This window comes from Lepidochelys kempii, chromosome 10 (assembly GCF_965140285.1).
Source record: "Lepidochelys kempii isolate rLepKem1 chromosome 10, rLepKem1.hap1, whole genome shotgun sequence".
Lineage (NCBI taxonomy): Eukaryota > Metazoa > Chordata > Testudines > Cheloniidae > Lepidochelys > Lepidochelys kempii.
The window spans coordinates 24130084-24152436 of NC_136389.1; the positions used below are offsets into that span (position 1 = coordinate 24130084).

General features: G+C 41.5%; 1 protein-coding gene across 5 annotated transcripts in view; it reads right to left on the reverse strand.

The window, feature by feature from the left end:
• Positions 1 to 22353, reverse strand: part of ATF7IP2 (activating transcription factor 7 interacting protein 2) — a 56317-nt gene that overhangs the window by 19643 nt on the left and 14321 nt on the right. For all 5 annotated transcript variants that reach the window (XM_073362468.2, XM_073362472.2, XM_073362471.2 and 2 more), the window contains exons 2-5: positions 6579 to 7485; positions 4298 to 4431; positions 1352 to 1486; positions 947 to 1030 (exon numbers count right to left, since the gene is read on the reverse strand). In XM_073362468.2, coding sequence (XP_073218569.2) covers positions 947 to 1030; positions 1352 to 1486; positions 4298 to 4431; positions 6579 to 7476 — 1251 coding nt within the window. In that variant the 5' untranslated portion in view covers positions 7477 to 7485. The remainder of the gene's footprint in view (positions 1 to 946; positions 1031 to 1351; positions 1487 to 4297; positions 4432 to 6578; positions 7486 to 22353) is intronic.

Sequence of the window (22353 nt, forward strand, 5' to 3'; positions counted from 1 at the left end):
ATAACCGAGAAGCAGAATAAGATATTTCTGCAGTGAGACCTTTAAACCACAATTTTTAACATTTGTCATTGCATAAAGTATATAAATTTAAGATAAAAAGCCAATTGTTTCATAAAAGAAAAAATAACTATGGCTCAGGTACATTTGACTAGTCCTACAATCTTTACTCAAATCCTTGGGGCAAATCCTCATCTGTTTTAAACTGTCATAGCCCCACTGACGTCAATGAAGCTATGACAATTTACACTAGCTGAAGAGCTTGAACCCTTAATTTTAAAAGCCTTCTAAAGGATCTCAAGCCACCCCTGAAAACAGTCTGAATTAGCATCCCAAGCAGGTTTACACAAAGCTTGGCACTAGTCAAAAATCGTGGGTTTTCTTGACCAACAAATCTTCAATTTTATGTCACGTCAAGAAATGTTGTCCATGAGGAAGCAAAAAGCCCCATACCAGATATTTTCTTAGGCTATCATTCTGGCAGTATTGTATCCAGAGCTCCATGTGAAATGCTTGTGTTTTATTGACTATACTATTGAGGGTCTAAAGTACTCAATCATCTATGGGAAGGGATGTCAGCTGATACCTCAGAGGCTGCTCCTCCTGTCAGAATGGGAGCTGCTTACCTATGACCTCTGAAGCAATACGAAAGAAAAAAATAATTGTATTTTATTCTACTGAAAAACAGAACTTCTCAATGTAACAACTCAGTTGCAAGTAAATAAAATTCTTTTAACATTTTTTGAGTCCCAGTACCAGGTGTCTGTAGGAGTTTAGGTTTTTCTCTGAGTTGCTATTGTAACACCAATACAATACCATCTTCTCCAAATCTATTTAGTTATGTTTTCATATTGCACGTGTTTAGTATAGATTGTTTATAACTGCCCATGAGCTCATGACTAATTGCAAATAGAATCCCTACGTTGAAGTATTACATATTATACTATACCTTACTAGTGACCATTTTCAATAATATTTTCTTCTGAAATGCTATCACAGTATTAATACGTCTCTCGAGCTTAGACACTTTCTTCTACAAGGAAAGAAAAAAGAGCATCACTTTAAGTGTTAACCTGAAATAGTACACATATTTCCTACTCTGCATATGTGATAAGCACGAGCAAAACACCCCCAAACATCAACTGAGATTTGCGTGCCATAAAATAAAAAGGTAACAAAATGTACAGCCTCCAATTCATTTTTCTATGAACAAACAGAAGTGTAATCTTCATGCCAGTGCAAGCAATTCCAGCGCAAGTTATGCACACAATGTAGGTGCAATTCTGAAAATTTAAGACCTTCCGGAACAAATAAATTCACACTTTTAGGATACGCACAATGCAAAGAAACTTACTAGAAATGTAATAGCTATTTCTTCATGTTTTTTTCGACATTGTGTTTGATCAACTCTTCCATTTAAACTTTCCAGTTTATGGTTAAAGACGTCATTATTTAAAATATCCACACGCTTTTGAATCAAGTGTTTGACCTATAATGGGAAAAAAAGCTACATTTCAAATCTAGAAATCATTCATTGCTGAGGTAATGAAAATATACAAATAAATTAATATTTTTTAATTTTAACTAAGTTTTATTTTTTAAAATGCTTCACCAATGTTCTGTCAATTACAAACCTAATCTGTAAAATTTAGTATTTTTGTGCTTTGGTATTCCCCCTCCCTTACAGCTTACCCAGTCTATTGCAAGTCAACTGTTTGCAAGGACAATCATGCCTTCTGAATCGTAAGAGATATGGTTCATACGATATTAATGATTCTCAATGTGGTGATGGTAACATGTTGTAAATATTTTTCTAGTTCAGTTTGCCATGGTTATAGTTGAATCTTACATGGATCTAGAAGAATGGTTCTCAAATTGTTTTCTTGTACATGCAATAGACCATCATATTTGGGTCATAATAGACTTTTTCCCCCTTTTTGTGGGTTGAGGATCAAAAGTGCTGAAGGGCTGCTCCTGTTGTTGTTGGGTAAGGAGAATTGATACTGCTCAGCGAGTGAAGCTTGTATACCTGGGAAATGAGCCTTTTCCCCACAACTACACTTTTTACATTATATTAGCTTAGATAAGGCCAGGTTTACACTAAAGAGGTTTGCTGGTATGACTATTCTGGTAAACCTTCCTAGTGTAGAAAAAGTTTATACCAGCAAAAAAAATGCTTTTTCTGATACAATTTACAGCTTTTACTAATAAAATACGTTATGCTGGCAAACAACTTTTATACCAGTATAACTGCGTACACAGTAGTGTGTTGCTGGTATAGAAATGTCAAAAAAAAAATTACACTGACATTATTATAGTGACAAAAAGTTTCTAGCATAGACCTGGCCTGAGTATGTTACCTGAATAAAGTTTGTGCAGATAGTAAGTCACTATATTTATGTTGACAGATTAAACATTTGTTTTTCTTACTATTACCCAATTGTAAACTCATTAACATCCTAAACACACGCAGTAGTCACAACAGATAAGTGACAATACAGCAGAGAGATTTAAATATCTCCTTGATATTCTATTCCAGGAAAAAAAAATACATTAAAATGGGGTTAAAGCTGAGAGCATCCATCTGGCAAAAATCTGTTACTTACAAGTCCGTGCTGATACCAATTTTAGGACTTCATTTTTCTTTAGATGCTATAGTTGCACAACTATCACAGGAAATAGAATAAAGGCTTATGGAAGACTAATTGCCAGAATCACTCCTTTTCTTTAAGATCAGTACTGAATCAGACAGGAAGCATAGTTTCCTGGAAGCCTTTTCCATTTCAGATTTCAAAGCTTAATAGGTAGTGTAACCATAACAAATAAGGTATCTTTGCATCTTCATTTTCCAGTTATAATCATAACAGTTAGAAATGAGAATTCCACCAGCTATGTCTCATGTCATCTAGTTTTTTCAGTTATGTGGAGAAACAAATGTTACATAAAGCTCAAGGTTTTCAAGCTTTTGCCAATAGAAGCAGCTTTCCTTGCTTTCACCATTATGCTACATCACACTAGCAAGGCAAAGTGCTCCTCAGCCAGTTTTCCAGCCACAGCTTTGTTGCTTTCACAAATTAATTTATAAAAAACAACATTTTCATTCATATTCTCTCTGTTCTCAGGTTCATACCCCAAAATCTCAGGCACTCTCTATTTTTCTTGTGTGTTCTGTACCATTCCTGAAAAAGGTTCAGTTACTCCCAGTCAGCAGAGAGGCAGAACACAAACGTTTGAGGTCATATTTTCACATGTAAAGGTCTAACCATTTCTCCAGCAGGAAGAGAACACTATCCCGTTTCCACTGAAACCAATGGCAGGTTCCTTTTAACTTCAATGATGTAAGATTGTGTCCTGAAATCATATGGTATTTGAAACAGGACAACCATGAAAATAGCTGCAGTTCAAACCACAGTTTATGATTTTTATCTGTTTTCTTTGAATTTCATGAGATTGAAAGCGTCAGGTGAAAGTCTGAAATAAGAATTGGGGTGAAATCTTGTCATCACTGAAGTCAATGGGAGTTTTACTACGGATTTCAATGGAACCAGGATTTCACTCGAGGTGTTTAATTGTCAAAATAAATAAATAGGCCTATCATGTTCTGTCTGAGCCACTTAAATTCAAGAGATGACTTCTTCTTGGTGGGAGTCTACAAGAGTTCAAAGTGAGCAACCTAATATATCCTAGGTTCTATGCTTTAAAGCTCTAGCCCACCAAAACCTAGCAGCTAACACGGGCACATTGAACTAAAACAGGAATGAAATAACTCAGATAAAACTTTCAGTTAGCAACTCTAATGGGAATGAAGTCACAGCTCTAATCAATTCTGATCACAATTTTTATCTTCTGGAAGGTAGGACTGTGCCAATTGGTCTAAGATATTTTAACAAGTGAAAGAGGAAATCAGCTATCTGAAGCGTTGTCAGGTTACTCAAGAAGAAGTTAAGTAAACATTGAGTTTAAATGAATGTTACTTCATCTACTAAGACATGCAAAAATTGGGTGTATTTATAAAGTAACCCATTTTATTTGTCTTTTTATGGTAAGGAATAATTTTCAAATCTCCAGACTAATGGAGGAACCAATTTAGGATTACTAAAGTTCTTAGTTTCGTCAAACCAATCTGAATTCTGTCTAGAAATACAATTATTCACATTCATAAAACTTGGCTTAAGTAGTTCAGCACAGCTGACAATTATATCTGAAGTTAACATAAAAAACTACTTTCAACAGGAGAATAACTAAAACATTTAATGCATGAAAGATTTCAGCTTTAAGCATGTAAAATAAAGCAAGTTACCTTTCCCAAAAAATTTTCCTCTTTTTCTGACACTGTACAAATATTCTCTTTTTTGTTTTCATCAGAAGTTTTGAAGCGTTTACAGTGACTGTCTTCCTTGCTTTCTGAACATATCCTCTTCCTTTGAGCATTGTCTTAGAGAAAAAAATGACAGACATTTACCTCACAAATTAATTTTCTTAAAAGTGCTATGTGAAGAAACAAACTTATAATTAATGCCTTGGTAAAGTATAGGGCCATTCAAAGCAGAGGTTAAATTTGTAAATGTGGTTCTATTCCTTAATTACATTACACCATAGTTTGGTCTTGGCATCAAGTAGGAAGAAGAGTCTTACTACTTTTTTGTGGGAGTGAGGGGGAAACCATGAGCCCAAGTAAAATGGAAAAGACAAGGTCACTGACAGGGTGCCAATCAGCCACATTTCCATAGCCAAGTGCTAAGATCATTTTTAATTCTCAGGATGCCTTGCACTGGGACAACTGCCAAGAACTGGCTACATCTCCCTTTCCCCAGTAGTGATAACATGCCGTCTGCTACTCCCCAGAGACAAACGATTGAGAGAGAAGAATATGCTTCTCCTACTGCCATAGAAAATAGGTAGATAAGGGCCACTTCAGGTGACCAAAGGCTTTTCCCCTGCATTACCTTAGATAAGTGACAGACAGCCTGTTAGCCGTGTTGGTCCCAGAATATTAGGGAGACAAGATGGATGAGGTAATATTTTTTTATTGGACCAACTTTTGCTGATGACAGAGACAAGCTTCCAAACTTACACATAGCTCTTCTTCAGGCCTAAGAAACTTACTCAGGCATGGCTACACTGGAAACTTCAAAGCGCTGTCATGGCAGTGCTTTGAAGTGCGACTGTGGTTGCGTGCGAGCACTGGGAGAGAGCTCTCCCAGCGCTCCTGGTAATCCACCTCCACGAGGGGATTACCTCCGAGCGCCGGGAGCATGGCTCCCAGCGCTCGGAGCCTGTTTACACTAGTGCTTTAAAGCGCTCTGACTTGCTGCGCTCAGGGGGTGATTTTTCACACCCCTGAGCCAGCAGGTGAAAGCGCTATAAAATGCAAGTGTAGCCAAGCCCTCAGTGTCACAGCTAAATCCATGATGGAACAGACTGTTTAGTGTAACTAGTTAACACATATTTCAAGGGACCATTCAAGGTGAAGTGGTCCATTAACACCCCTTTAGTCACAGTGAGGAAATGGCGGGGGGGCGCGGAGAAGAGGAAGGAGTTGGGAGGTTGTTAGTGGGTTATAACAATCTATAAACTCTCTATTTTTGTTTTTCCCAGGGTAAACAAGACTCTCTAACCATGTTTGTAGACCAGCCAAACGAGTTACTTCATCCTCCCAGCTGTTTGTTTAGTACCCTATAGAGTGTACTGCCCAATAGGTTATTATTAATTCTGCTCTGTGTAGTGTCCTCCAACCACCTTACAATTGCTGAAGCACTTTCAGACAAATGCCCAAAGTTTCGCAGAATGCACCTATGCGAACATGGCAAAGCAATGAGCTAGACGCAGATGTACAAACAAGACTGTGATGACAGAAAAGTTGCTATGTGGATACAAAACTAAGCCGTGTTATTTGTAACCAGTTAAGAGGACAATGCCCCTAACTGTCCTCTTAATTGGTTGCCAAAAAAAAAAAAAATGGCAGCTGTGGAAGTGGATTTATTTTCACCTGAAAAAAATCTCCAAATAAGGATCACATAAAAATGTTCAGTGGACGATGATAGAGGATCTAATATTGATGGCCATAGGCCTGAGGGAATCTTGAGCACAGTCAGTAGGAGTCATTATAGTTGTGGAACAACTGTTAAGCTGTTCTAGGAATTCCATCAGTTGCCTATTCTGTACAAGCCCCAGAGATCCAAGCACCAAAGCCAACAGTTCATTAGTCTTCTTTATTCAAAAATTCTGCACAGGGCACTCTAACACAATCAGGGTTTAGTCACAATTAGCTGACAATACTTCAACACCATTTATCCTGGTCTGTGTGTTCAGCATCATGTCAGCTAACATGGTTGCTGACAAACATGTTCAGACATGGTAACATTTCATAGTATAGGCCAGACCCAAGCAGACAGAGTCAACTGGAAATGATATAGTAAAACTGTTTGGCCACAAGAGGCAATGTGCAGCTTGCAAAAGTTTAAAACAAAAAATAAAATAAAAAGAAAAGAAAAGAGGTGCCTATGAAGTTGATTAGGCAGGATCACTTAACAGTTGGAAACAGTCAAATTTATAGCTCATTAGAAGAAGAGAGTGCTTACCAATACTATATTCAGGTGATGTATCCTGCAGCATAACAGTAGCTTCCACATCTGGTAAAGTATTTGGACTACCATTTCCATGGGATGTTTTACTCTCTAAAACATCAGCTATTCTATCTATCCCAGGCAGTATGGGGGAAACTGAATGAGTAAGGTTATATTTGTGCTTCACATCATTTGAATCAGATATGGTGTCTACCTTCTTTAATGTGGGAATAACCTCTTCTATTGCACTCTCTCTTTCTGTTGTTGTGTCTATCTTCTCTAAAATAGGAATAATCTTGTTAGTTCTTTTTTCATCCCAATAATCACTGTTAACTGGATCTTCTAAACAAGCATTCTCTTTTAACTGGTCAATAGGTAGGTTATTTGGTTTTGAATACAAATGCACTTCAATTGGCTTGGAGGATGGTGTATTTAGTTCATTTTCATACCATTTATGCAGTATATCTTGTAAACACCCAGCATTTAGAAACTGTTTTGCATCAGAGTTTGTGTTACAAGATTTCTCATGGGGAGGCTCTTGGGATTCTTCTTGACAGTTTTGATCAAAATTTTTGTCAAAAGAACATTGTTTTACTTCATTTACTTTTGAATTAACACTGAACCCCTGTATTGAGGCTGTTAATTTTTGAGGTAACATTTCACTTTTTTCAGGGAACGTATCTGTTTTTGATTCAGTTAGTGAGCTTCCTTTTACAGAATCATTACTTCTGCAGTTTATGTCCACAGTATTTAACTGAACGTGGTGAACCTCAGTAGGCAAGCCGTTTAGAATCTTTTCTTGTCCTGAAATACTCTTTATTTTACTCAGCATTTCCACTTGTTTTCGACTACTTGGAGTCATTGTTTTTCTTGCTCTCAAAGGCTTGTGGATGATTGTATTTGAACTCTCCATCTTTCATGCCTTAAAATAAGAAAAACAAAAAACAATTTTAAAAAACAAGAATCAATCCTCTATCCAAAGTCAACCTGAAGCCACTGGGAGACTTCTGGCAGTTCCAGCAGTAAGCACAATAGCCACCTCTACAGTACTGTTCATATTTGGTGCAAAGGAACTATCTCCCAGCTCTTTCAACATCTAAATGAAATGAGAAGCTAGATGAAAAGCAGCAGGCTATACTTAAACCCAGGTAAGTCCACAGTGATGCTAATAGGAAGAGAGAAGTGCTTTGAAGAATGTGACTCTCTGCAATATCCCCCATTATGAAGGCCATCTGCCCCCAGATTTTTAAATCAGTCCACAAGCTATGATTTCTTTTGTACTCTTCAATGCTAGTGGATGCCCAAACAGCTGCACTGGCAAAAAGTATATTTCCATCTGTAAGTGGTTGGGAATTTTTATCCCATCCTATTGGATGCAGCCACGGCCACGTTGATCCATACAGTCAGAACCTCCAGGCTTAAATACTCAGTGCATGCGCTGCAGCACAGACCTCTCTGAACAAGTTTCTATGCTTCAATCTCTTAACTGGCTGCCCACCGAATATAGTCTAGTTCAACGTCTCTGACCCGATATTCAAAGCCATCCACAAAATTGGCCCGACCTATCCAAACTATCACTTCTCCCTCCTTGACTATGGACCTCCCAGGACAGTTACATTTCCTTGAAGCAATGGAACTGTGAGCCTCGTGAGCTTGACACACAGAATTTCATGGGAATATGACCTTCCTAGATGATGGAATTCAATTCCACAGATTACAGCAACCACAGGTGTCATTTCATTTTATGAACAAAACAACTAATTTCTTATATTCACTTTCATTTAATAAGTTTTTCACTCTTTCCTTCATCATACTCGCTTGCACACAAATCTAAAAATCCTTTAAAATAACCACTTTTCTCCTATAATTGGAAAGGAAAAAAAGACTTTATTTATATATTTAATATATACCTTGCTATCATATGCCACTCAATCTATAATGGTAGTATCACTTCAAACCCAGGTTTAAATCAATATCTTTAAACATTTTCAAAATCATAAATTATGTACTCTGCTTTCAGAATAAAAGTTTTTAGAAATTGATCCTAAGATCCTACTCATTTCTTTTATGATTGTTTGTTGGAAAAAAGTTCAGACCTCCCACAACAAATGTGCACAAAGTCAGTAATTGACTTTTGTTATACAGAGCAGCTACAAAATCTATCAGTCCCCACGTTAAAAGAAAAGCTCAATTTCCCTGTCCTATGCAACCAATAAGGCATTACCTGCCTCCAAACCCAGAAAGTCCTATGCTGATACCTACAGCCCATCAGATGAGATGCCTTATCACCAACATTCACTTTTCTGCTTTTATGTCACTGAAAACATGCTAGCCAAGTCTGCTGAAAATTAACAATTAGCTACTTAGACCACAGCTGAGATGATCTTGATCATAATATGGAGTGAAGTTTAGAGTCATACTGAGCCCAATTCCATTGTCCCTATTCTGCTGATCTACAGCAGACTGGGAAACACCCAGAGTTTTGGATTGATGAGATGTGCCAAACACTACTAGGAAAAGAATTAAGGCACTAGAGGTTTAGATCCATACACCAGTACAATAATTGTGGCTTGAGGAAAGAAGAAGAAAAAGAAAAAGAAAAAAAGCCTTCATCACTTCTGTGATGAAGAGACAATTTTTGGGACAAAAAACAATGCAGCCCTCTCACTGACAAATCTGCAAGTCTATTTAAGACCAAAGAGACACAGCCACTACTGGAGGTAGAGGACAGTGACACCAGTCATGATGTTGATCACGTTATCAAAGATCAGTAATAGATTTTTTTTAAAAGATTTAAAATTACTTAGTAATTAAAGAGACCTCAGATAACTCAGCTTAATAGAGTTTAACAAACAACTGCCAGTCAGCAAATAACAAAAAGATAAAGATGTGTAGAACTGAGCATTCAGCCAATGACTGTTTGATTCTGATGCTGTCTGGTTATTATAAGCATATTAAGCTGTAAGTAAATACTAGAGTTGTTCAGTTTCATTCTCATTATTTCCTCTTTTTCCATACAGTCATCTCTTATTTTTGGTATATTTTATGGTTTTCGATTACATAATCAAACATCAGTTTGGCATGTCTTATGTCTTTTTGGCAGGTACATCATATTTTGCTAACTTAAGGATTGGTTACTTCTTGTGGTTACTATATCACTAGAAGTATTAACAATTCTTGCTAAGGTTCTTTCTTTTTGGTAATTCTAACAAGCTAATATTTTTCTTCTTCTTAGCATAACTGCAGAGCATTATGGAGTCTGTCTAACAGACAACCTACAAGGCCTTCACATCAGGCTTATAGGCCAACAGTCTCAGCCTTGTAACTTTAAATTTATTTATGGTGACAATTAGTTATGAGCAAAGAAGCTATAAGTAAGGCATCCATGACTAAATTTCTAACATTATTAAAGTCATATAAAGGTAGCAAATAAAGCATCATAGGGACAACAATTAAGAGGCACAATCATGGGATAGGAATTATTTGCACAAAGTTGTTGGTTCAATTTAGATTACTGATCAACAAGACATCAAACCCAATTGAACTTAGTTATCAGTCAGACAGACCAGCACAAACAGAAAGGTAAAAGTTAATATATCACCAACCTGGGGAAACAGGTTGCAGCTTCACTTCTGTTCCAGCTTTTTCCTCTCTCTAAGCAGGGTTTCTGTACCACCTTTTTTACAGTATTTTACTTGCCGCACTTACATTATCAATTCATACACTGTAAAATGTGAAGGTAATATTTCCTATTTGCCAGCAAGATGATTCATGTCTGCAGCATATTTCCATTTTATACATGATACAAAGCTCATTTGTGAGTAATTTTTCATGAGCTCTCTTAGCCCTGGTCTACACTAGGACTTTAGGTCGAATTTAGCAGCGTTAAATTGATTTAAACCTGCACCCGTCCAAACAATGAAGCCCTTTATTTCGACTTAAAGGGCTCTTAAAATCGATTTCCTTACTCCACCCCTGACAAGTGGATTAGCGCTTAAATCGACGTTGCCGGCTCGAATTTGGGGTACTGTGGACACAATTCGATGGTATTGGCCTCCGGGAGCTATCCCAGAGTGCTCCATTCTGACCGCTCTGGACAGCACTCTCAACTCAGATGCACTGGCCAGGTAGACAGGAAAAGAACCGCGAACTTTTGAATCTCATTTCCTGTTTGGCCAGCATGGCAAGCTACAGGTGACCATGCAGAGCTCATCAGCACAGGTGACCATGATGGAGTCCCAGAATCGCAAAAGAGCTCCAGCATGGACCGAACGGGAGGTACGGGATCTGATCGCTGTTTGGGGAGAGGAATCCGTGCTATCAGAACTCCGTTCCAGTTTTCGAAATGCCAAAACCTTTGTGAAAATCTCCCAGGGCATGAAGGACAGAGGCCATAATAGGGACCCGAAGCAGTGCCGCGTGAAACTGAAGGAGCTGAGGCAAGCCTACCAGAAAACCAGAGAGGCGAACAGCCGCTCTGGGTCAGAGCCCCAAACATGCCGCTTCTATGATGAGCTGCATGCCATTTTAGGGGGTTCAGCCACCACTACCCCAGCCGTGTTGTTTGACTCCTTCAATGGAGATGGAGGCAATAGGGAAGTAGGTTTTGGGGACGAAGAAGATGAGGAGGAGGAGGTGGTTGTAGATAGCTCACAGCAAGCAAGCGGAGAAACCGGTTTTCCCGACAGCCAGGAACTGTTTCTCACCCTAGACCTGGAGCCAGTACCCCCCGAACCCACCCAAGGCTGCCTCCTGGACCCAGCAGGCGGAGAAGGGACCTCTGGTGAGTGTACCTTTTAAAATGCTATACATGGTTTAAAAGCAAGCATGTGAAAGGATTACTTTGCCCTGGCATTTGCGGTTCTCCTAGATGTAGTCCTAAAGCCTTTGCAAAAGGTTTCTGGGGAGGGCAGCCTTATTTCGTCCTTCATGGTAGGACACTTTACCACTCCAGGCCAGTAACACGTACTCGGGAATCAATGTAGAACAAAGCATTGCAGTGTATGTTTGCTGGCATTCAACCAAAATCCGTTCTTTATCTCTCTGTGTTATCAGGAGAGTGAGATATAATTCATGGTCACCTGGTTGAAATAGAGTGCTTTTCTTCAGGGGACACTCAAAGGAGCCCATTCCTGCTGGGCTGTTTGCCTGTGGCTAAACAGAAATGTTCCCCGCTGTTAGCCACAGGGAGGGGGGAAGGTTGAAGGGGTAGTCACGCGGTGGGAGGAGGCAAAATGCGACCTTGTAACGAAAGCACATGTGCTATGTATGTAATGTTAACAGCAAGGTTTACCCTGAAAGAGTGTAGCCACTGTTTTATAAAATGTGTCTTTTTAAATACCGCTGTCCCTTTTTTTTTCTCCACCAGCTGCATGTGTTTCAATGATCACAGGATCTTCTCCTTCCCAGAGGCTAGTGAAGCTTAGAAAGAAAAAAAAACGCACTCAACATGAAATGTTCTCCGAGCTCATGCTGTCCTCCCACACTGACAGAGCACAGACGAATGCGTGGAGGCAAATAATGTCAGAGTGCAGGAAAGCACAAAATGACCGGGAGAAGAAGTGGAGGGCTGAAGAGAATAAGTGGCGGGCTGAAGAGAGTAAGTGGTGGGCTGAAGAGAGGGCTGAAGCTCAAATGTGGCAGCAGCGTGATGAGAGGAGGCAGGATTCAATGCTGAGGCTGCTGCAGGACCAAACCAGTATGCTCCAGTGTATGGTTGAGCTGCAGCAAAGGCAGCTGGAGCACAGACTGCCACTGCTGCCCCTCTGTAACCAACCGCCCTCCTCCCCAAGTTCCATAGCCTCCACACCCAGACGCCCAAGAACGCGGTGGGGGGGCCTCCGGCCAACCAGCCACTCCACCACAGAGGATTGCCCAAAAAAAAGAAGACTGTCATTCAATAAATTTTAAAGTTGTAAACTTTTAAAGTGCTGTGCTTAAAGTGCTGTGTGGCATTTTCCTTCCCTCCTCCACCACCCCTCCTGGGCTACCTTGGTAGTCATCTCCCTATTTGTGTGATGAATGAATAAAGAATGCATGACTGTGAAGCAGCAATGACTTTATTGCCTCTGCAAGCAATGATTAAAGGGAGGAGGGGAGGGTGGTTAGCTTACAGGGAAGTAGAGTGAACCAAGGGGCGGGGGGTTTCATCAAGGAGAAACAAACAGAACTTTCACACCGTAGCCTGGCCAGTCATGAAACTGGTTTTCAAAGCTTCTCTGATGCGTACCGCACCCTCCTGTGCTCTTCTAACCGCCCTGGTGTCTGGCTGCGCGTAACCAGCAGCTAGGCTATTTGCCTCAACCTCCCACCCCGCCATAAACGTCTCCCCCTTACTCTCACAGATATTATGGAGCACACAGCAAGCAGTAATAACAGTGGGAATATTGGTTTCGCTGAGGTCTAAGCGAGTCAGTAAACTGCGCCAGCATGCCTTTAAACGTCCAAATGCACATTCTACCACCATTCTGCACTTGCTCAGCCTGTAGTTGAACAGCTCCTGACTACTGTCCAGGCTGCCTGTGTACGGCTTCATGAGCCATGGCATTAAGGGGTAGGCTGGGTCCCCAAGGATACATATAGGCATTTCAACATCCCCAACAGTTATTTTCTGGTCTGGGAATAAAGTCCCTTCCTGCAGCTTTTGAAACAGACAGGAGTTCCTGAAGATGCAAGCATCATGCACCTTTCCCGGCCATCCCACGTTGATGTTGGTGAAACGTCCCTTGTGATCCACCAGAGCTTGCAGCACTATCGAAAAGTACCCCTTGCAGTTTATGTACTCGGCGGCTTGGTGCTCCGGTGCCAAGATAGGGATATAGGTTCCGTCTATAGCCCCACCACAGTTAGGGAATCCCATTGCAGCAAAGCCATCCACTATGACCTGCACATTTCCCAGGGTCACTACCCTTGATATCAGCAGATCTTTGATTGTGTGGGCTACTTGCATCACAGCAGCCCCCACAGTAGATTTGCCCACTCCAAATTGATTCCCAACTGACCGGTAGCTGTCTGGCGTTGCAAGCTTCCACAGGGCTATCGCCACTCGCTTCTCAACTGTGAGGGCTGCTCTCATCTTGGTATTCATGCGCTTCAGGGCAGGGGAAAGCAAGTCAAAGTTCCATGAAAGTGCCCCTACGCATGCGAAAGTTTTGCAGCCACTGGGAATCGTCCCAGACATGCAACACTATGCGGTCCCACCAGTCTGTGCTTGTTTCCCGAGCCCAGAATCGGCGTTCCACAGCATGAACCTGCCCCATTAGCACCATGATGCATGCATTGTCAGGGCCCACGCTTTCAGAGAAATCTGTGTCCATGTCCTGATCACTCACGTGACCGTGTTGACGTTGCCTCCTCGCCCGGTATCGCTTTGCCATGTTCTGGTGCTGCATATACTGCTGGATAATGCGTGTGGTGGTTAATGTGCTCCTAATTGCCAAAGTGAGCTGAGCGGTCTCCATGCTTGCCTTGGTATGGCGTCCGCACAGAAAAAAGGCGCGGAACGATTGTCTGCCATTGCTCTGACGGAGGGAGGGGAGACTGACGACACGGCTTACAGGGTTGGCTTCAGGGAGCTAAAATCAACAGAGGGTGTGCCTGTACATCAAGGAGTATTTCAGGCAGGACTGCACAGAGGTTTCCAATAAGAAATGGTGCACCTAAGTTATCGTTGTTATTGGAACAAGGAGGTTAGCCTGGCCTCTGATTGATACATGGCTAGATTTACCTCGCTGCACCTTCTCTGTGAGTGACTGCAGTGTGATCTAGACAGGGGAGGAGGCAAATGAGTACAAAACAAATCTGGTCTATTTCTTGTTCTGACCCACTCCATCTATCTTTTACATCTTTGGCTGGCAGCAGACGGTGCAGAAGGACTGCATGCCATCCACATCTCATGGCTGCTCGGCAGAAGATGGTACAGTACGACTGCTAGCCATCTTCATCTCTTGCCTGCCTGGCATAAGATGGTACAATACGACTGCTAGCAGTCCGTATCGCCTGCCCGCTCACCATAAGACGGTTCAATAGGACTGCAGGACTAAAGAGAATGACCTGGTCAAGTCACTCCAAATTTAGGCCCTGCGCCCATGTCTGCCCAGGCGCTCCCAGCCGACGTGGCCAGGAGCACCTCGGACACGATGAGGACGACTACCAGTCGTATTGCACCGTCTGCTGCCAGAAGGCAATGGGTTGCTGCTACTGTGCAGCAAAGCCGTACAGCGTCTGCCAGCACCCAGGTGACATAGGGTGACGGTTACCTGAGCGGGCTCCATGCTTGCCGTGGTATGGCGTCTGCACAGGTAACTCAGGAAAGAAGGCGCGAAATGATTGTCTGCCCTTGCTTTCACGGGGGGAGGGAGGGAACGGGGGCCTGACGATATGTACCCAGAACCACCCGCGACAATGTTTTAGCCCCATCAGGCATTGGGATCTCAACCCAGAATTCCAATGGGCAGCGGAGACTGCGGGAACTGTGGGATAGCTACCCACAGTGCAATGCTCCGGAAGTCGACTCTAGCCTCGGTACTGTGGAAGCGCTCTGCCGAGTTAATGCACTTAATGCACTTAGAGCATTTTCTGTGGGGACACACACACTCGAATATATAAAACCGATTTCTAAAAAAACGACTTCTATAAATTCGACCTAATTTCGTAGTGTAGACATACCCTTAACATAACTACACAAAGCTTTCCGGAAGTCTGGTTCAGGTTTGGTACCTATCTTAGTTCCCTCAATTATGTTGTTTACTATAAATCAAACTTCTTATTTCTTCCTTGTGGTTTTGTTTACAGTTTCATAATTTGTTATTTAGGTAGCAGAACCAAAACACATTTTACCTAACAAGCACATTTCTTATTTGTTAGCACGTATGCAGCTAAAATCTACCTTATTTAGTCATAAATTTAAGTCAAGAAAGTGAGTTATGCCCTGGATATATTAGCATTTCTTCTATGGTCTATCTTACATAGCCTTTTGACATGACACGTCACATATTTCTTCTAGATTCTCCTCTTGACATGATCACAAAAGGTTTGAATATACGGCAACAAAGTTTTGTTTTGAATTATTATAATTTCTTGAAAAAAAATGAATTTTTAAAAAGTATTTAACTCACAGCATGGATGCTACCATTACGGTTAGTGCTATCATTCATTTTTCTGGACATTATGCATATTTAAAGTAGTAATGTATTACTCCCAGTCCTGACCCTTAACTATCTTCTCTTTTGCAATTAATCTCCCATTTCTGTCAACCACTGAGAAAAGGGGCTGTTATTAGCATTAATGTGAGGGCAGAAGAAACTTCTTAAGAGCAATAGGGGCTTCAGTTGCCTAGGAACTAATAAAACTAATCACTGTCTCAAATCAATCCCCACTGGCAGACACGATCAGAAATGGTATTTAATAGACTACAGTACTTTTATTTAATCTTTCCCCAATCATCTGCTGGCCAGGGGCAAATTTCTCTAAAACCCAAGTGCTGTTTGACAAGCAAGTTTTCCAGATGGCTCTTCCTTCCTATTTGTCACTTGGAAATGAACTGTCTAATCCCATTATCACCACCACTCCCATAACCGCATTGGTCGTTGGGTCACCATAATTGATGAGCAAGCAACCAATGGTCTCCACCCCGACAATTGTGTCAGTGCTTGAGCCTCCGTAAAGTGTCCATTCCTGTCCACTCTTATGTTGTCAATCCATCTCTTCTTCCGGCTACCTCTTCTTCTCATCCCATGTGCTGTCCCTTGAAGGATAATCTTGGATAGGCCAGATGATCTTGTTACAAGGCCATAGCACTTCAACTTGCACTTCTTCCCAGTCATCAGGTGGTCTTCTGTAACATCGTCACGCAACGTGCTGGGTTATATGACATCTTCATCAGTGACGTGGTCTAAGTAGGTGATGCCCAGAACTTTATGGAAGTATTTCATCTCTACTACCTGTATTTTCTGTTCAAGGTCTGCCATAAGGGTCCACGTCTCGCACGCATATAGAAAAAGAAATGACCAATGCGTGCAGCAGTTTCAGTACGGATTCCAGGGAGATGTTCTTGTTCCTCCAAATTGGCTTTAGTTTTGCCACTGTTGCAGTTCTTGCCAGAATTTCAGCCTTTGATCCTTCATCAGTGATGACTGCCCCCAAATACTTGAACTGTTTCACTGTCTCCAGCTCTTGTCCATTGACAGTGATATATGAGCTGATCCGGTCATGTTTGTTTGTCATCAACTTGGTTTTCTCTGCACTGACTTCCATGCCATATTTTGGGGAGGTTTCATCCAATTGTTTCACAAGGTTGGCAAGTTCATCTTCACTACCTGCCAGGCCATCAATGTCATCAGCAAACCGAAGATTTGAAATTGTTTGCCCCCCAGTGCTGACTGTGCAAATGTGATCTTCTGGGGCATTATGCATTCCAAGTAGATGTTCAACAGTATGGCAGTGGAAAGAAGGCAGCCTTGCCGGACTCCAACAGTCGCCTGAAACCACTCTCCTCTTGTGCTATTAATGAGAGCTGCACTGCTGGCCTTGGCATACAGTTGTTTAAATAGTAAGAATAAGCTTATGACCAACATTGTACTTCTTCATGGTTGCCCAGAGAGCTTCGTGCCATACTCTGTCAAATGCCGTCTTGAAGTCAAACAAAGACGTGGTAGATGTCCTGCTGGTGTTATAAGTACTTCTCACATAGAACACGAAGACTGAAAATCTGTTCTGTGATACTTCTTCCAGCACAAAAGCCAGCCTGTTCTTCAGTGATGATATTCTCCGCTTTTGGCTTCAATCTGTCCAATATGACTTTCAACATCACTTTGCTGGGATGGCTAATTAAGCTTATGGTCCAGTAATTTTGACACAACTGCAGGTTGCCTTTCTTTGGCAGAGTGATGACTAGTGACTGTGTCCACATGGAGGGCCACTCACCGGTTTGCCAGATCTTGGGGAGTACATCTATTACTATTTCTCCTCTGAATTTCATCAGTTCGGATGGGATGTTGTCAAAACCTGTAGCCTTTCCGTTCTTGAGTGATTTCACAGCTGTCTCCACTTCTTCATGCAGTACTGGAAAGTTATCCTCCTCAGTTGAATTTGGGCTGTCTAGGACACTAGGATCTCTATTTGTCTGGTGGTTGTATAGATCAGAACAGCAATTTGTCCACCTATTGATGACGTCCCTTTCTTCTGTGAGACTGCTCCCTTCCTTGTCTTGAATTGCGTTAGTTTTGGTCCATCTCTCCGTCACCAGATCTTTAGTAAATGAGCCTTCCACATTGTAATTTTTATTATTGATACACTCTTCAATTTTAGAGCATTGTTTTTCGATCTCTCTCTCTTTGGCCAGCTTCATTCCTTTCTTGATCTTTCTGCCAATTGCTCTGTATTTATCAGCTCCCTCCATGCTGTTCTTATCTCTCGAGTGCTCTTCTTATGTCACACATTTGTAGTATTTCATTTGTGACCCAAGGTTTTGTCTTCTTATGGTGTTTCCCAAGGATATCTATTGCTGCCTCACTCATTACAGCGTTGAAACTGTTGGTCATTGTTTCTATGTCTTCCTCTAGAGCAAGCAGTGGAGCAAATTTTCTGCCAATCATTGCTTGGAATGTCTCCGCAATGCTGCGGTCTCTAAGTCTTTCTAAGTCAAACTTGATTCTGGTGAACTTTGACCTGACGATTTTCCTTAGACGTAGCCAAAAGTTTAGCTTTACAAGGTCGTGATCATTTCCAATATCAGCACCAGGGAAGCTCCTTGTTTTGCACCATGATGTAAGCCAATCCGACTGTGATGTAAACCATCAGGTGCTTTGTCTGGATCCACTTTGATTGTCTGGATGCTTTATGTGCTCCTAATGTGTTTGTAAGAATCAGATTGTTATAGCTGGCAAACTCCAAAAGTCTCAGTCCTTTCTCATTGGTTACTGCATTACAGAAAGGGCCACAATAATCTCACCAATCTGCCTGTGCATCAGTACCCACTTTAGCATTCTAATCTCCCTGTACAATCAGGATATCTTTCTTGTGTACCTTATCGATGTCTTGAAGCGGATTGTAAAAATCTTCAGTTTGCTTACTGTCATAGTCTGTTGTAGGGGCGTAGACTTGTACCACTGTGATACTGAACTGTACTGCCTTTAGACAGATGGAAATAAGCCTGCTGGATATTGGGTGGCATTCTAATACTGAATCCTTAATATCTTTATGCACAAGAAATCCTACACCGTTGACACGTTTGTCCTCTCCACTGTAATAGAGTACATGGCCTTCTTCTGTTAATGCCTCTCCAAAGTTCTTCCATCTGACTTCAGAGATTCCTAGGAGGTGCCAGGTGTATTGTTCCATTTCGTCCATGAGTTCTTTCAACCTTCCTATTTGTCTCAATATCCTTACATTCCATGTGACTATGGTAATGTTATCTCTTCCACGGATCCTCTTTGTTGGGGTTGCACCAGTAGTATATTTGTTGTGTCCGCCCTGATAGGAGACAGTTGGCACAGTCATTATAAACCTGGGCTGTGACCAAACCAGTCATGGACATGGTTGACTTGCATTAGACACTGGTGTAAATCACGATAGACTGTTTAAAATGGCCAGGTCCAAACTTATCCAGGCAGCTATGTTCTTGATTATAAATATGATCCTGAAACAGACACCAAGGGTGCTATTATTGCTGAGGAAATATCTATAGCCGGCCGCGGCCCCATCCATGGCTTGGCCCCCATCCATGGTTTAGCCTTCCCCAGACAGCAACAGCTTCTGCTCCCGGGGAGGAGGAGCAGCCCTTTCCCCTATCTACTCCCCAGTTTTTGCTTTTCAAATGCAGTCTGTGTAGGCTTCCTGTCATGTCTAAAATTGCAGTTTGCACAGTTTCTGTCTGAACCACAAACATCAGCCTAAGTCGTCGCTGATATGAGGGGCTTGCTTAAAGCTATATTACTAATTGTATTCATGCTTATGAATATGCAATCAATATGTAAGGAATGAGTGAGATAGTATGAGTGTAAGAAACCAAATCACAAGGCTTGAACCGAAATATTACCGTGTAAGGATGATCAAGGTGTACATGGGGCTGTATATAAACCTGCTGCAGTAGCGGCCAGAGAGAGATGTCATCCATGACAGCAAAAACTCAGGACCGGACCAGAACCAGTAGAGTCCTCCTGCAGACACGAAGGGGTTTCGGGGACTCTTGTTGCCTAGCGGTTTGATCTCTGGGAAGCTGGAACCTGGCCAGTCTCAGTCACCTAAGATTGAAAGCAACGTCCGCATCTACAGCCTGTCACCAGTATGCATGGAATGTGTGTGTGAGTATAATTGTGTAAATAAGGAAAGCAAGCAATAAATCAGCCCTCAGCACTGCTTTAATTCAACCTTTGTCTGTGGTTATTTCTTTGCCTGATTCCAGGGAGCAGGCAACAATATCTGCCTAAACTGTGTAGCCATTCAGAACATTGTGGTTTTGAGGTTTCATCTGCAGTATACAGTGTGTGTCAAGAGTAAGTGGACAAAAGATAAACATTAGAAGATGGAAAACGAATGTAAGAATTTAAAAGCTTGTTCAGCCCTTTCAGTTATCATGTTACCTGTCCTTGGGACTAGCCAAGAAATGAGCCCCCACAAGAAATGAGCAGCACAGAGGTTTGTTTATTGGCATGAGCTGAGCTTGTCTAATACAGCTATACTGACACACACACACACACACACACATCACATTCATGCTAATTGGCTGCAGATGCGGGCATAGGTGGATTTTGATTTCACAGGTTCTGAAGGCTGACCAGGCTACAGCTGCCCAGAGACCGGCTGCGAGGCGACGAGAGTCCCCGAAGTCCCTTTGGATCCACGGGAGGGTTCTACTGCTTCCGGTCCGGTCCTGAGTTTAGCGTGCTGTTACATATCCTTGTTGGTACCCTTGACCTGGCCACCTGTCTCGAGATGTATACCGTCACCAAGATAATACCATGGTTCCATAAAAGGCGATATTTGCCTCTTTGTTTTGCCATTTGCTGTTACTCATACTCTCTCACTCATTCCTTACACTAATTGATTACATATTCATAAGCATGAATACAATCGATTATATAGAGCAATGCAGCTTTAAGCAAGCATCTAACATCATTTGGGACTTACTGCTGCTTGCGACTTTGTAACGGCATAACAGGAAACTATGCAGACCGCATTCGAAAGAGCAAAGGGGTGGCAGGGAGGGAGGGCACGTCTGGCTACAATTAGAGGATGGAGAGTTTCTTATCTACTAATGTGGTTTCTTCAAGACCCTTTAATTCTACAAGCATGAAGTCCCCTCACCAGCAGTGGAAGACATGTTTAAAAATAAAGGCTTTTTAAATGCTACTCCAGGGGACTAGTTATCAATAATCCCTGACTGGAACTTCACAAGAAATAGCAATGTAACCCTTCTGCCAATTGTCATTAGGAGGAATAAGGTTCATGTGCTATCTAGGAGCTAAGTTTTAAATAAAACAAAACACTTGGCTTGAGCCCCAACCTAAAAACCTTATTCTTTCCCAGGCATTAGAAACTTAAATTTAACCCCATCACCTTTGCAGCTATTTCTTCCTGCTCACAAGGACTCATGAGTCCCTTGGAATAAAAAACCACAAACTATTTTTTTCAAAACAAAAATATTAACATTTAAATAATTAGCCTATTTCATGCTAAAAGCCTTATCTTGAAAGTTGAACTGTTGTAGCGTTTGTTCTTTTAATGTGCAGAATATGTCAAAAATCTGTCAAAAAATGTGGTGTTCTGTTGAGGCTTGCCAAATATGAACTGTGTGCTAGTTACAGTTACCACAAATGTGTCTACAGTCTACTGATATCTGAAATGTTACGTACAAACCTAGATAAGAAAAGATGCGTAAGGGTAATATAAATATGAGCAAAACTGAGCTCAGAAATGGAACAGAGTGAAGATATAATCACTGTAAGATTGTTCTCCAGATGGGTAATTTATTAATTTTGCTAATCTAACTTTCATTAATAAACTAATTAATTCTGGTTATCTGACATCTTATCAATAACCAAAACCTTCAGCAACTTAAAATTAGCAAAACCCAAATAGTATATGAAGGGGTATCGTTGACCTTACAATCCCGGTTATTAGTTGCCTGGCTTATTGAGGCAGCTCTGGAGTTTCTAATAATACTGTTAAATCCAACAACTCACTACAGTCTTACCTTAGATCTTAGTTCCTCTGTGCTGCTCACACATTGGGCACGTTACCCAGGGTTTTCTTAACACGATACTATCGTATCTTATATTTTCCTATCTCCAGGTGGATTCAGGGAATAAATCAATAGGGACACAGCTCTTCTGTTTTATAAATGATTGGTACAAACAAGAGTGCTTTACCCAAAAATCTTTTTATTGATTTTTTTTTATTCAAAAATTTTATTAAAAAATCTTTTTTTTATTCAAAGCACACATCTAAAATAGCAATAGTCTAGAACCAGGGAGAAGATAGGTACCCACTCTATGTGGGCAGGGCCGGCAGCGGGCTGAGTGGGGCTGGCAGCTGGGACCCTGGCTGGCAGGAGCCAGTGGACAGAACCCCAGACCAGTAGTGGGCTGAGCTGCTCAGCCCGCTGCCAGTCTGGGGTTCTGACTGCTGGCCCCTTGCCAGCCAGGGTCCCAGCCACAGGCCCTGCCCAGTCTGCTGCCTGCCTAGGTGAACTGAACCACAGGCTGGCAGTGGGCTGAGCAGGCTGGTGGCGTAAGATCAGCATTTTAATTTAATTTTAAATGAAGCTTCTTAAACATTTTGAAAACCTTGT